Here is a 16,802-nt window from a genome sequence, read left to right on the forward strand (position 1 = left end):
GCATAATTTTTTAATTAAAAATACACAACGTTTAGGAACATTCAGAGAATCTGTTCCTCATAAATTATTTTGTAATCCTCACAGGAAGACTAACAATTTCCTCATATAATCAGCTTTAGGTTACTGAAAGTGCACTGTGCAATATCACCTTTATAGATTCCTTTTTTAAAATGCAGGATGTAGTTTTATTGACTTGGTGACACTGAAGGCAAGGACATCGAATGTTAGACATATGAAAAAATTAATACTGGCCTACAAGCCTAGGAACTGCAAGAAAGTGAATTCTTTTCTTTTTCCCTTTTTATTACAAAAAATTTAAAACATAATAAAGGGTAGGGAGAGTAATATAATGTACACCCATGTATCCATCACTTATATGTAACAATTGTTAAGATTTTGCCATATATATTCCTTTTCAATTTACTCAACCTTCTTAATGAGCTTGTTATCTCATCTATCTGTGTGGTCTGACCTTTTCTCCGCTTATCTCACTCCTTCAATTTAAAATTCTCCCCGTCTTAGATTTTGCAGAGAACACAGAGGCTGTCAGGCATAAATTCCCCCAACATCATGTCTCTCATCAACTCAAACCCATGTGGCCCTCCTTACTATATCAGAGGAGGAAGATGCTCTCCTCCCACTGGGCAAATGCATCCAGTAGACTCTGGAATCCATCCTTGACTTCGCCCTCAGGGCTCTTTCTCAATCAATTATCCCTGCATCTGTACCAGAGCCTCCCACCCTGCACCGGTTCCTTCCCCTTAGCACATAAACATGTGTAATCATTTCCTTACTTGGGTAAATTGTTTGGGAAGTGAATGGTAATGCTAAGTAAAGGCAGAATCTGGAAGCTGTAGTGATAGGAGATCTGAGAGTGAAGAAAAGACTTGGGTTTTATCATTGCCTATGATTCCATTTTTCCTAGTGTCTCCAGAGTATTCCACTTTTTAAAATGTTGATGTTAGAGAGGAAATCATATAACAAAAAGTACATTAATTCAATGTTTAGACTGAGAATGTATATGTTCAATGCAAACAGGTTTGTTTCCCACTATAAACCTAACTGCCACTTGAAAAAATATTGTTCACTAAAATTGGGCATTTCATTACATTGATATATAACCCTGGAAGGGAATATTTCAGATTAAAATAAGAGCAAATTTTAAACCAAATGTTTTAACTAGAGATGAACATATCTGGTATTTTCTAATCTGGTCTTTGCTGCATGATCACAGTAAGTCAGAGATTTAGAAAGATTACTCACAACTCTGAAATCTATGAAATTATATTAGTTGTATATTTTAACACAATAGTTAATAAAAGTCAAAGGACGGCTATAAAAAAAATATATTATTTTTCTCACTGTTAGAAAACTACGGCCATTTTTGCTAAACTCCAAAAATAAAAGTAGTTTTAAAGACAATATTAATTTTGAACTGTGAATACATATCTTATAAATTTTCATAACTATGTTGCCAAGGATATATCCTCAGCTACCAAAAATGTGCATATACTCCTTTGATCTCGCTGGCAGGAAACATGGTAACAAGCCAAAGATAGTGTCATTGTTTTAGAGAGGAACTGGGAAAAAGCAATGTTGAATATAAGGCACAGACATACATTCGAGTAAGTACACACACACACAAATAGCTATTTTGATCAATATTTTGCTCATGTATATATTTTTTGAGCATTCTCTGATTAATAATCCCATTATATATCTGTGACATTGTGGTCATAAATTTAAGCTTACAAATGAAAGCTTCACTGATCAAAAATTGATTTTGAAGTTAGGGTATGCTACTACCAGTTGGTTAAGATGTCTACATTTGAGTACTTTTGTAGTTTCTAGTACAAATACAAATTTATAAAGGAATGGGTAAATGTCATAGAACCACTGACTGACTTATCTAATCTTTCTTAAACTTACTTATATTCTCAGCCTGAATAATGACTTGGATGAAGAATGTCATATATTCATTATTCACTTGTCAAGCTAGTGTATCTTATTATTCCTAAAATTAAAACTAGTTGTTCTAGTATTCTAAGATTTCTAAAATAATTCCATTATTGTTATCCCCATGTCTTAAAAAGTTTGAATCAAATAGTCTTCCAAACCAAAGAGTCAATCTTTTTAGTCCATTTTTATCAATCAATGAATTGCTCCTTTCTTAGGTATTTTCTTGGCGGGCACTTTTATATTTGCATATACTTTGCAGACGACCAATTAAGATGAGAATAATCTGGTCTCTTTTATTTTCTGTAATCATTTCTTTGTATATGTCTCAAGATTGGAAACTGTGTAATATACAGAATCTTAACATGTTAAACTATATTTCTTTAAGTTTAACTCCAGAAGCGTTAAACTATAATTTAAACCTTAAAATGTACTCATTTCAGTATAGGCTCTGGGTGATGTAGAATGTATTAACTTTTTTCATTAAAGGATTTTGCACAATGGACATAACCTTATTCAGAAGATAAGAACCAAATGAGCCACCGACAAGTTCTAAGTGTGGAGTAACGACCTCACTTATCTGCAGATAAATGTTTACACCTAATTTTCATGGTCTTTCAGAAAACACTATGGAGAGCTATGGAAACTTAAAAGTTCTAAACAGGTAGGAAATTACACAGTGCACTGATTTTCTTTCCTGTTTTCCCCACTCCTACTAGATTCCATTTTTAAAGATTATGGAAAATATTATGTAGAATATGGCAGTCAAGTAAGTTAAAGAAATACTATAGTTCCCATTTGGTGATTGCCTTTACTAAAGGCGCGTTACTCGGGAGTGATCGTTTATTCCTCCGCCTCCGGGTGCACCAGATACTATACTTACTCAGGAACATTCTCCAGTCTGTCCTCTTCTTCAGCTGCATTACCATGCTCTTGTTCAACCCGCTTCTCTCTCACCTAAGCTACTGTGACACGCATCTAAAAGCCACGGTGTTTTCAGTCTTCTTCAACCCTTTCTACACAGTGCTGCCCGAGGGAGCTTTCTAAAAGGCTTACAGGTTTCTACCTTGCCTCAGCTGAAAAATCCTTCCATGGCTTTCCATGGATTTTGAGAGAAAAGTTCAAGCTTTTGTAGCAGTTGTAGTTTGCCACATAAGCCATGCTTCCTCATCTCTACACCTCTGCACCTCTGGTTGTCTGGTCCTTTAATGGGCTTCTTCTCTCTGGTCCTGTCTCTTCCGCTCATTCCATAATTCAGGGCTCAGTGCCTCCACCCTTGGGGCTAGGTCGCCTTCTTTTGTTTTCCAAAGCACCCCTATGACAGCACTTCTTTCCCAGAATTTACCAACGATGTTGTGATTGTCAGGTTACTTCTTTCTTCTCTCTACATGTCTTTATCATACACAGAAGCTGGCACAGTAATTGCTCAGTGAATCCTTTTGGGTTCATTCACGAATTCATCCACTTAGCAGTTTTTTGAATGCCCATTGAGTGCGAGGCAACGTTCTAGGCACTGGGGATACAGTAGTGAACAAAATTAATAAAAATGCATGCCCTCCTGGACTGCGTAGTCTAGTGAATGGAGAAAGACAGTAAAAACATAAACAAGTAAAATATAAAGTTGTGTCGGGGGTAAGTGTTAAAGCAAATAGGGGGTAGCGATTGGGAGGAGTGGATGTGGAGGCATTTTAACTTGGGGGTCAGTGAAGGCCTAGGATAAAGTGACTCTTGGATAGAGCCCTGAAAGAGGTCAGGCAAGACAGTCATGCATGTAGAAGGAGGAAGAATGTTCCAGGCAAGGGAATAGCAAGTACGAGGCCAAGAGGTGGGCATATGCTCAGTGTGTTCAAAGAACACGGAGGAGGCAATAGGTAGGTAGTAGAAGATGGGGCTCTGGAGAGGAGGGAGATCACATGTGTATGGCCTTGTAGGTGCTTGTAAGCACAATGGTGCTTACTTTGAGTTGATAAAAATTATAGGAATGGGCTTCCCTGGTGGCGCAGTGGTTGAGAGTCCACCTGCCGATGCAGGGGACACGGGTTCGTGTCCCGGTCCGGGAAGGTCCCACATGCCGCGGAGCGGCTGGGCCCGTGAGCCATGGCCACTGAGCCGGCACGACCGGAGCCTGTGCTCCGCAATGGGAGAGGTCACAACAGTGAGAGGCCCGCGTACCGCAAAAAAAAAAAAAAAAACTATAGCAATGAATGATGAACACAGAGTAAACCAAGTTTTCCCTTATACCTTAGACAATAGTATCTCAAGATAAGAATGACAAGATTTTTCACTCACGTTCACCCAAGTCATTCTAATGCTACTGGCCTATTTTTTTTTTTAATTTTTAGTTTTTAAAAATTTTTGGCTGCATTGGGTCTTTGTTGCTGCGCACGGGCTTTCTCTAGTTGCGGCGAGCAGAGGCTCCTCTTTGTTGTGGTGCACGGGCTTCTCATTGCGGTGGCTTCTCTTGTTGCGGAGCACCGACTCTAGGCGTGCGGGCTTCAGTAGTTATGGCACATGGGCTTCAGTAGTTGTGGCACGCGGGCTTGGTTGCTCCACGGCATGTGGGATCTTCCAGACCAGGGATCAAACCTGTGTCCCCTGCATTGGCAGGCGGATTCTTAACCACTGCACCACCAGGGAAGTCCCTGGCCTATTCTTACAGCCTCTAGATTACCTCTAAGTGCAAGAGTGAGTGGAGGAATTCAATTCATGGCTTCTATATTAAAACCGCAAAGCAAAAATCATCTTGATTACATGGTCTCATTGACACGGAGAGTGTCATGGATGTGGATATAGGTCTAAGGTCTCTGATGCATATCAAAAGCCATCATGCAAACAGTAAGTAGAATTATCAACCCATGTTAATCTTCAAAGCAGGCAGTTAAGAAATGGATGTTTCTATAACCATTATGCATTGGCTGCACTTTCCAGCTTGTAAAAATAACATTTTTAATTAAAAAGTGTTTTGTTTGATGATCATGGAATGGAAAAAAAATTAATGAATTTTTCTGACTACTGATGTTAGCACAAATTTGATTGAGGTATTAATTACTTAAACAGAATGCAGAGTTTCTAAATGATGTGCTCTAGGATGTCTCTTGGGATGTGTTTTAAGGCAAGTTCTGGTTGCCTGCTATTAGGAAATGATGTTCTGTGTGAGCAGGGGGCGGACATAGTTCCTGTTCTGTCCCTGATGGCTAACAGTAAAATTCAAAGCTCTAAAGGCTGCTGGTCATTTCTGGATGCAAGAATATACAACCAGCTTCTGTAATAAAAAACGCAGGGAACAAAAAAGAGGTGGTCCCTCTGTGAAGGGGAGAATAAAAGCCCCAATCTATTAAGCCATTTAAAATTATTTCCTTTTTGAGTTAAGAATTTTTCCAAGATTTAATAAAAGTTAGGTAAAATGAAGAAAATACTTTTTAAAGTCTGTTCCCACGGGGAAAAATGATAACACGTATAATCTAACTTATTGGAGTCATAAAATGTTAGTATCAGACTTTCTCAAGGGTTTGGTGCAGCAGACTTTAATTATAACCTTTTGAAAGCTACTAACCTGGTCACAAGATCAGAAAATACAACTTGGTTTATAAAGGGTAAGAGGAAATTTGAAATAAATAATGGAAATTTGTCTTACTTAAGAAGGATTCATTTAAGATGTACTTATATAAAATTCCACGTTCTCCTTGGATGTTTGATGAGGGAGGGTCAAGAAACATAAACTCTAGCCACTATTATATGTGAGTCTGGAGTATAATTCAAATGATGTTTTACAAGATTCAGACTCCATAGCTTAAGTGTGTGGAAATGCCAAACGAGAAACTTTTGGGAAATGTTTAGAATGTAAGAGAGTGTGCTGATATGTTTTCAGCGTAAAAGCCAATGATTTAGCTGAACTGGGTATGAAGGAACGTAGCATAAACAAGAAAAGAGCAGGACAGAGCTGAGATGGGAGAGCCTCATCTCTTGTTTCAAGTCCTCCATGGACTCTGTCTTCAGTCACATTGAATCATCTTTCCCAAGCAGTTTCCCATTAGCCTTCATGTAAAGGTCTTAATCATTCTTCGAGGCTCAGCAGTCATAACTCACTTCCTTTGTGAACCTTCTCCAATGCACCCAGACAGAGCTTGTTTTTGTCCTCTGTGTTTCTCTAGCACATTTTAACTGGCTGTATTTTAATATATTTACATATTTATCAAATCTACTTGACTAGGCAGCAAATTCTTCGGGCCATATAGTTTACATCCTCAGCACCTACATAGCAGTGCCTAGCAAATAAATCATTATTGACTACATTGAAACAATGAATTCATAAATATGAAAATTATTAAATTCCATTTACCGAATTTCCTCCATTGTTTTGCAACTCTAGCTATCTTACTTCTAATCACTGGAAAGAGTTCTCAGTTTTCTGTTTTTTGGTTTTTTTTAAGATGGCCATCTAAAACTTTTAATCAAATTGAAAAAGATATAAAGCAAAACTTTTCTAGTCGATACAAATAATGATATTTTGAAATAAAATGGTTACATCACAGTAGTACCTAATGGAATCAAAATACTAGGGTGAATCATCCAACATCATCTATTTAGAAGATACACAGACAAGCTCTTCTTATGGGAAGTTAGACATCATTCTATTTTTCTCCTTAAAGTTCTCAGGTTTGAGGCAGTTGTTTCTGTTTAAGTATTTGGGATTTTCTTCTGTTTCAATAATATCATTCCATAATTTCTATTATTTGAAGAAGTTCCTCTAAAACAGGTCTCCTTCAGAGCCTATCAATACGATGACATGTTATTATATTAATTCATGAATATTTGATGAAAAGTTTTAAATGCAGTCATTAATTTTTTAAAAGAATACATTCTTTTTGACTTCTCTACCTCATGTGCTGACTTTTTGGGGGAAAATATTAAACCTGGATGATTCATTTGTTGGTGTTTCCCCAAATCATGAAGCTCTGACCTCTTTATTGGAGGTCTCTTAAACGCTCAGGAAATTAAAGAAGCCATACATTTTTCTCACCACTTGAGGAAACCAGGACCCAAGACTAAATATTGGACATTAACTACCACCAGCAGATGAAAGACAGATCTAGGTATTAGAGAATCTATGCTCTGATTAGGTTCCCAAACAGAGATTCTATCACCTCTTACCAAATATCCAAGGCCTAAATCAGCTCATTCCATCCCTTCTAAATATTTAATAAACTGTTTCTCCTTGCTGCATCCAAAATGGAAATGACCCGTAAAGAAAGAAAAATTAACAGGCTTCCTCTGCCCTCTGTGATTAAGCATACTTCCCTAGTGTACCATAAAGGAAACAAATTTATGGTTCATGAAGGCCTATCACCCTATACTATGCTCAGTAAAAAATATTTCTACTGAGTAAAGTGCAAGTGCTTTTGCTATTTTAAATCAACAATGCTAAGAAACACTAACTGTTAAAATTTAAATATCCTATGACCAGCAGAAGGAAGACTTAAATTTAGAACTCTAATATGTACTCATCTACTGTCCAGATCTGTTTTCTATCTAGACCAGCCTTACCCAACAGAACTTTCTGGAACAGTGGAAATAGTCTCCATTGCTCAATCCAGTAGGTAGCCAGTAACCACATGTGACTACTGGGCACCTGAAATGTGACTAGCGCCACTTTTAGAAACTGGATTTTAAATTTTATTTAATTTCAGTTTAAATGGCCACATGTGGCTAGCGGCTACTATATTGGAAAGTGTAGACCTAGCAGATCTACACTGTAAAATGCGTAAGACGACAATTGGGTGAACTGGTTTCTACCCTAGTTCTGCCACAGACTACTCTATGAGCTCGGTCAAGTTATTTGTTCACTCTGATGCTGTTTCTTTATCTGTGAAGTGATTAACTAGATGATTCCTAAGATTTCTTCTAGATCATTTACACTCTAGTTAAAAAACTGTCATAGAGTGTGACTAAAAATCGCTGCAGTTACTTTCCCTCATGAAAATCAGTCCTTTAGTTACACCATGCGTATTCATGAACACACATATACTTCAAATTATCTATAATACATGAATGAATATATGAAGATGCAAAAGAAAAAGTAGTTTCCTGTTGGACTTAGCCTGCTTAATCCTACTCCTGGCATGCGATGATACTGGATGAGAGAAAAATATAAACAGGATTTCCTTGCATTAGCACCTGATTTATCGATTCATTGATTCATATTATTCAGTCATTCAGGTTATTGAATACACTAAGCACCGACACAATTATTTTGTGATGTGATAAATGCTGTGGAGGAGGGGAGAAGGCAGCTTCTAACAGCCTGGGGGAGTGTGAATGTCTGTGAATGAGGAAGTGTGTGTGAAGTTTTCTCGAAGGAGATGACCGGAGCAGAAGTCTATTTTTTTGAGTCCATTCAGACACATGGCCCCAGTACTGCCCTTAGCCCTGGGCAAGAGGGCTCCTGTGTTAGGATCCACACTTTAGAGATCTCTTCTGGCTGCACACCTCCTCCTGTGGTAGCCCACCTCCTGAACTTAGACTGTACTTTGGGTTCCTGGGACCTTGGGATTCTCTGCCCCAATGACTGGAGCTCCCGTCAAGGACTGTGAATTGTCTCTCTCCCAGGTCTGTTCTTCTGCAGGTGAACCACACCACTGGTGTGCACTACAGTAAACTGGAGGATGGGGCAAAGAGGTGGGTATTTTGAGGCATGTGGATGGAGTTTGATCCTGTGAGCACCCAAATGTCTACATATGAGAGCTTCAGTCTCATAGAGATGCGGATATTAGGTACCCGTGGGAGAGCCGGGGAGCAGGCCTCGGCCCATTTGGAAAACCAAGTATTACAGGCTCTGGTGGGTTGGAAGGACTCTGTCGGTGTGGCATTTACATGTACTTCATGGACAATCAGATTAAGTGAGAATAATAAAGCATTAGAACAGTTGCTAAGGCACCCCGGCAGGCAGCGTAGTGTGCACAACTGAAGTAATGCAATTTTACCAAAAAAGATTTCATCGTTAATGTCTAGTCTAACAACTAAATATCCTAAGATGATTTTGGTCATTTTGGTTATTTGTGATTTGAAGGTTTGTTTGCCTCACCAGATAAAAATCATGAAGAGAAGCCTGCTACTGTGTCCGATGTCTGCCACCCTGCTGATCAATATGGTTGAGACAGCAAAGTACAATTAAGTAAAATGATAAGTTTTATCAAATCTGTGGGATAGCAGTGCATTATAACTAAATATGTTTAAAGTAAATCTTCACATATTGGTTAATTCAATTTTATTTTAAATGAAGCAGAAGCAATTATCTATGTTTATGTTGTTAGCTACCATAAAATACATTATATTCACTTGACACAAATGTATTAAATGTGTTTGCAGGCAAAATCAAAATAAACTAAAAAGTATCTATAACTTCTTTGGATACAATCCAAGTTTCACTTTAAGGAACAATAACAGAAAAACTTTTCTGAGTTTTGAACTCTCAGACACCACCAGGGCCCAACGAATGACATTTTAAGTACTCTTATAATTCAGAAAGAGATGAATGGATACGCTATGGAGTTTGCATATATTTGGGGGGCAGGAGAGGAAGGAAGGGTTTCAGTGAGGGAAAGTGATATGGTCTATGAAACCTTGGTTATAGACGCTTTGGACAAAAAAATAATTTGCAGGAAACTGGGACTAGTTGGTATATTGAATATACATCATTTGTCTTTTATGTTTTTGAGAACTACTATATTTGTCAAAGAAAGACACAGTAAGGATATCAAAAGGAAAGACACCTTCAAAAATACTATTCTAACAACTATTTAAACTCTTGAAGAACAGAAAAATAAAGACCATTTGCGCCAGGGTTCAGAGCTTTAGCATTTCCAGCTGTGGTCAGTTCTTGGTTTGATTCTTGAGTCTAATTTTATAAGCCAGAGAGATTCTCTCCTTATTTAGATGGAGTCCAGTTTGTTTTAGCTCATGATTCTGCCTTTTAAAATCTCCTCTAGAACTTCTCGCAAAACCTGAAGGTCTTGTTTATGGAATAGGTGCACAGCAGGGTTAAATAAATGTGGAACTGCGTGAGAGGCAGGACTTCTTTTTTATTCTATTAGAGATGCTGTTAATCTTCAGATGATTATTTTTGCGATATAAAATATATAGCGTGGATTATGAAAACTAATTCCCCACCTGACACACTCATAAACAGTTTTGAAAGAGCTAATTTTAGACCATTCCTAGTTTTTTCATTTCATCAATAGAGACATTTTACATTTTAGAAAATTCTCTAGTGCCTCTCAAGATCCTCACGTAAGCAAACACTCCTCCATGGCGCAAACCAACAGAGGTAATGGGTTTTGCGTACTGTGGAAAAGATGAGAGCGGTGGTATATATTATCTTCCCTTGTCTGAGCTGGTGGAAGAGAAGGGGTGTGTTATGAAAAGGTGATGAGGTAAGAAGAGGTGATATATAGGAGAAGGCCAAACACAATGATGGCAACAAACAGGACAAAAGGAATAAGTTGCATTATCAATCACAGTATTTGACACACTCTAATTTAATTGACAGCTATAGTCACACTGTCGTTAGCCCTTATGTCTCATAGAGTGGTCTTTCTGTATGCCACGTTATGTCATTTGACATTTTTGTCTTAACAGCAATACTTCTCATTTATGTAAGTCTGTGTTCCATAAAGCATTTTCATATTTTTATTATTTCACTTGCTTCTCACCATATTCCAGTGATATAGGTGGAATAGGAATTATTGCCTACATTTTATAGTTCAGTAAAAAGGATCACAGACGATAGTCATACACTCCTAAGTTGTTCTGAGGCCAGAATTACTAGTAATATGTACTTTTCTTTCTACCAGACTTTGAGTCAAAACACACACACCTACATGCGCACACATACGTATAATATTTGAAAGGAAAAAGAAAATTTCTAAGGAAATTTTTCTCCGCATGAAAGCTGCTATTATATTTCCGGTATCTTCTCTCTTTGAGATGGGTTAAAATACACAGGTGCTATTTAAGTTAGTAAACATAGTGATTTTTTTTAAATGATACTTTTAAAAATAATAGAAATATTTCACTTTAAGCAAATATGTAAAAATTCAGTTTGCTGGGAAGAGGAATTAGGGGATTGTATTGCTTTATGAAAAGACTCTGAATGGGATTGCTTTCAATAGCAAAATTTCCCAGCACATTTAAGCTATGTTGATTTATGAAAATCTGATTCATATAGAACTTTATAGGAATACATCTGTTATATAAATCCATGCTCACCTGTAATTTACTGTAGAGGTAACAACTGAGTGATAATAATAATAACATACTCATACAATTCTTCATTATATATTTTAAAGGGCTTTCTCCTAATTTATTGCACTTGTCTTTGGCAACCTTATGGGGAGGCAGAGAGGGCATGATTTTCCTTTCTTTACAGATGAAAAATTGAGAGGTTAAGTGACTTGCCCAAGGTCAGACAGACAGACCATTCATTTACTGCTATTTGAGTGATATAGTTTTAACAGGGTAGTCAAGGAAGTAAGGTTCTTCCTCTTAATTTTTTTTTTTTTAACCAGCTGTGAAGGCTATTAAAACAGAGGTGGATGATCTCACAAATATACTGTTGGATGAAAGAAGCCAGACACAGAAGTTACATATTGTATGATTCTAGTAATATGAAATTCAAACACAGGCAAAATTAATCTGTGTTGGCAGAAGAGGGAGATGGTGATGGGGGGGTGGGTAAAGGGGGTTTCTAGGATATGATAACCTTCTATTTCTTGATCTGGTTTGTGGCTGCACAGCTATGTTCACTGTGAAAATTCACTGAGATATATACTTATTTGTCTACTTATTAAATATATACTATACAAGTTTTCTTTCAGAAAAGAATTTTACATCTTTAAGAACAGTACAATGCTGTACTTTAGAAGATCACTACATTAGACATATCCTTTGAACATTTGTGATTTCAACTGAGTTTCTCAGCTTCATTTTTTGAAATGAGAATATGAACTGTATCTGAAGAGTTTAAAGAGAGAAGAGAGGTTCAGAGAAAAATACCCAGGATCATCTTTATCTGAAAAGTTGCTATATGAAATGGGAAACCAGAGCAAACTAAGACAATGACATAATTCATTTAGGACTAGGTGGAACACTTATATTTAATGACATTAAGCTAGGAGTGGTAGGGAAACGGGACCAATTTGTTATCCACACCGTGTATTCTAGAGCGTGATGAATTTAAGGAAGATAAGATTATAATTTTTTAAACATCCATTTTTATTTTAGAACTTTGTATATTACGGTGCTGCACTGGGCATCAGGGTAGAAAGCCTGTGGCAATGATAAAAATCATATGCTCTGCACACCTGGGGACAAACAAGGGCTCTTAAGAATCCTAAGTAGGCTTGGATGTAAGAGTGTATGGGAGGAATATGTTTTGACCGTTATCCACGATAGAAATTACAGGTGCATACAACTGCATAAAGCAATTTCAAAATTTATATGGTAGTTTTCCAAAAATTCTTCACCCCCTCTGATCCTATAACCTGGAGAGCTAATGCTGCCCTTGTATGCAAAGTTACCACGGATGACAGATGTTTCATTTAATTTTCACATATGGTCTTTCGTTGTTGTTGTTTTTCTTTCATTTTATTCTTTTTAAAAAGAATCCATTATAGTACTCCCGGCCTGATTGTCTGTATCAAATATCTATCTTGATACTGTAGGTCAGAAACAGAGAATTTCCAGGCAGTGGGTCAGGTGTGGTCCCAGGATGCTTCCATTTCACCAGTGATGTTTTGAAGGCAGCTACATGACAGCTAGGACTACAGCTTGCTGATTCGTCTCCCCAGGAGGGCTGTTGAAGGCATCCTGTGCAGGGAGAAGCCTTTGACCTTTAGCCCATGCACACATTTGTTTTAATTCTTGACCAACTAGCGTGTTCCTGTGCATTCGTTTCACTAGGACCTAGCTTCTATTTTTTTTTAAATACATTTTCTATCCTGAGCACCTGCAGGCTGCGTGCCACACATCGTGGGAAATGGACATGATCAAGGGGATCGTCATCACTGCATCCAGGGCAAGTGTGAGACGTAGCTGTCCTCTGGAATTTGAGTTATTAGAGCGTCATCCTGTGTTCCCCAATATTGTTCGTGTCACAAAGTACGTCAGAAAGGTAGCTCCAGAGACAGGGAGGAAGTGACAGGGAGAGGTAGGTTGAAGGAATTCTACTCTTTGGGGCTCAGTAAGCTGCCCTAACTTCTCTTTCACTGGCAAAGCATAAACAAACTTGCGGAGCTGGGACCTGCGTGTTTACGGGCAAGTCCAAGAGGAATCATTTCATGATCTTTTTTAATGACAGAGATCAGGAACGCACCACTGTTTCTCTCTGGGTGGAAGGACAAATGATATTCAAACCATAATTGCTGACATTTTAACCACTAACTTACCGTTTTATTAACAGTTTCAGGGATCAAGAAGGCACAACTGTTCTCTCCCTTCGGCAAAAGAAAAACCTCTGGAATCACTGTCGAAGGTTTGCTCTACTAGTTCACAGGTAGTGACACCTGGTTCCTCTGAAATCTCATTTCTGTTTAAGCTAATAGGCATATCCCTGAATTTAATCTCTTATAACAGAGTCTTCCTCAGCATCCTCTGTCACTTGCTTCACCTGGAATCTCCCTCTTTTTTCCTCCTGTATCAGTTCTGCAGATGTGTTGTCATGTGATCCTTAGCATGTGATGGACAGGCCCTATCACTTCTTTTTTGGTTGTTCGTTTTAAAGGAATACATTTTTTTTTTTAACCATTAAAAAAAATTGAAGTATAGTTCATTTACAATGTTGTGTTAGCTTCAGGGGTACAGCACAGTGATTCAGTTATCCCTATCACTTTTTAACTTCTACTAATTCTCACTCTTTGTTACAGATCACAAAACAGGCACACTTGTTACAAACAGTCTGGACCACAGTTTTGAGTAACTTGTCTTTTCATTCTTTTCAGTATCGAAAAAGATAAATTCAGATACTTGCCATCAAGCCTTGCTCTCCCGGTTTCCCTGGTTCACCCTTAAAAAAGAATAATGATAATTTTATTAATGCTGTAGACAGTAAAAACCAATTTCAATCTTCTTTTTTTCTTTTTCACAATATCCACTAGGGATCTTGAATGTCAAATATATACTTTTCAGGCTAAAGAAAGGAATGCAAACACAATGTCATTTAAAGAGCACTGACGTTCTTTCTTCAAATGCATTTTATAAACATTTTAGGATTTAATACAACGAATCTATATTACAGCAGAGATTTAAGAATTATGCCAAGAAGGTATTCTAAATAAAAAGAGTAGGAATGATTATACTGTAAAGCAGCTATGGGTTCTCTATCTTTTGGGGTTTCATCCCAAGAAAAGGTGAGACATTAGAAGACACTTTTAGGATGAAACCACTACCTCTGATGGTCCAGTGAAAGCAGTCCTAACAACCAGCATATTATGCTGAAAGTCAATTCCTTATTTCATATGACAAATTTATAGCAACTTTTGGTGAGGGGTATGAGGCTTATAAGAAGGTTGTCCTATAGTCTTAAAGAAAGAGTCACTCAAAAAAAAAACAGAGTCACTCAAAAATTACATAAATATGTACATATAAAAATGTAATCTACAAAACATTAATGACTATGGCCGATTTGTTTTTTCTTTTTTGGTTGCCTTTATTTTCAAATTTTTCTACTTTGTGGATAAATATTTTAGTATTCCTTTTGTACTACAAAAACATCGATGAAAATAATTTAAGTTAAAGCAATACATTAAATAAATAATTTAATTCAGAAATAAACCTGAATTTCAGGTCCTAAAGTCATAAGTGTACAAATTTTTGACCTTTTCCATGTATTTCTTTAAATTGCTGAGTTGCCTCTACCCAACCAAACCATTTATCTAGTGTCCTGTGCTACTACTCTATTATTGACACTTGACCAATCTTAGTAGCTAAGTACTAAGTAAATTAGTACTTAGATCTAAATGTTGAGATCGCTGTTAAGTCATTTCTATTAATAAGCTTCACATACAAAGGACAAATGATATTCAAACCATAACCACTGATGTTTTAACCATTAATTTTACTAGTGATTGGGGGGGTCAAGTTACTTGCAAGGGATAAATATTAGGAAGATTTACCTCTTTTACTTTCCATAAATTGCATAGGACTTTATTGTCTCTATTTTGATCCTTTGTAAAATGTTATCAATCTCCCACCTAGTTTTTCAAGCTAGTCTTCCGTTTCAACCAAAGGCATCGAGGTACTCTATGGCAGTCAGGACACAAGTGAGATCGGGCATCTCCAGTCGCAGACTTCTTGAGGCTTACCTGAAGACCAGGTCAGTTGCTGTCTCCAGGCATCTCGCTGTGGTTTGCGTGGGTGTCCCGAGGGTTGAGTGGTAAAGCAGATTCCAGCTGGCAGTGCCCTCTCTGCTCGGGGACTTTCCTATCATCCCACTTCCTTCAACCCATTCCGCTCACTTGACCTCTGCCACCCCCGTCCCCAACTCCAACCCAATTCTCAGCCCTTTAAAGGAAACAAAACCTGTGAGAACAACTGATCCAAAAAGCAACTCACAGGCACTCCTGGCATTCCGCGGGGGCCATCTTTCCCTGTGTCCCCAGGAGGCCCTCGTGGGCCTGGAGGGCCTGGAGGGCCTGGAGGCCCAGCCTGTCCTTGGTCACCCTACAATGGAGAAGGGGACAGACCAACAATAACCGTGAAAGATAAAGACCCAGGTCTTCTTTTCAACACTTTAAATTTCTATTATCTAATTCACATTTATACTATGAAAAGACCCAGAACAACCACAAATGGTAAAGCCTGTAGGCAATTTGCCTGCCAGTAGGAAGCAAATAAATATTCATGCTGGGCGAGCTGAGTAGACGTTGTTGAAATCAAAGCAGCTCAGAAACCAGCACTCTCAGCTCTTGGAAATAGTGTATATGTTATCATGATACTCAGAGCTGGCAGAAAACTTTTGCATAACTTTATCCATGACAATGCTGCATCAGTTATATTCACCTGGCTTAATAAAATGGCTGCATTTATAGTTGGACAAATATTTACTTTTTCATAAGCTATAAAATTAAACATACAAGGCTCTTGTCATGCTGTGTAATAATTTATAAATTACCAAAGCTAGAGAGCTTAGAAACTGGATCTATCACTGCATGTAATTTTTAAGCTTCCTTTTTTTTTTTAATTTAAGAAGAACTTAGATTGGCTTTCTATACCTTTTGGTTTTGGTATTTTCACATACATTTCAAACAAATGCAGCTCACTAAACATAATTTTGCTCTAGGATATTTTAAAATAAATACCCACCACCCACACTCTGCCTATGAGAGATAAATGGTAAAGCAACAGTATACAGAGTAAAAATCGAATGTAAAGGAGAAATCAGACTTGAGCAAGAATAAGCACTACCTTAATCAGGCGGCGTTTAATGAGCTGCTGATCAGCAGAGAGAAACCCATGATTGATTTTAGGAAACACCATCTGATCAGTCAGGTGAGGTCAAAGGTTGGAGTTCAGAGATGAGAGAGTTGAAGAATAGGCATCAGAAGGCCCCAAGAAAGAAATAAAGATACACACATTAGACTCATAATCATCAAACAAAACAGAACTGGCGCTTGTGTCTGACATCGGACCCTCTGGCTCTTCTTGAAAGAAACAGAACCCTGAAACGGGATGGGGAAACCAGATTTTTAGTTAGAAATGAATCTTTTTCTGCTGTGGGCGTTGGACCTCTTTCAATGTTGTATATTCAAGAAGCAGGTAACCTGGGGCCACCTGCATCCTGCACGCTGAGCGGA

At 37.8% G+C, this 16,802-nt stretch overlaps 1 protein-coding gene across 1 annotated transcript in view; it reads right to left on the reverse strand.

Annotated features, from left to right (window-relative positions):
• The window catches only part of COL25A1 (collagen type XXV alpha 1 chain), a 452,466-nt gene that overhangs the window by 95,952 nt on the left and 339,712 nt on the right, over window positions 1–16,802 (reverse strand). The window contains exons 9-10 of the mRNA XM_060147387.1: window positions 15,562–15,669; window positions 13,979–14,014 (exon numbers count right to left, since the gene is read on the reverse strand). Coding sequence (XP_060003370.1) covers window positions 13,979–14,014; window positions 15,562–15,669 — 144 coding nt within the window. The remainder of the gene's footprint in view (window positions 1–13,978; window positions 14,015–15,561; window positions 15,670–16,802) is intronic.

The sequence above is a fragment of the Lagenorhynchus albirostris genome, chromosome 4 (genome assembly GCF_949774975.1).
Source record: "Lagenorhynchus albirostris chromosome 4, mLagAlb1.1, whole genome shotgun sequence".
NCBI lineage: Eukaryota > Metazoa > Chordata > Mammalia > Artiodactyla > Delphinidae > Lagenorhynchus > Lagenorhynchus albirostris.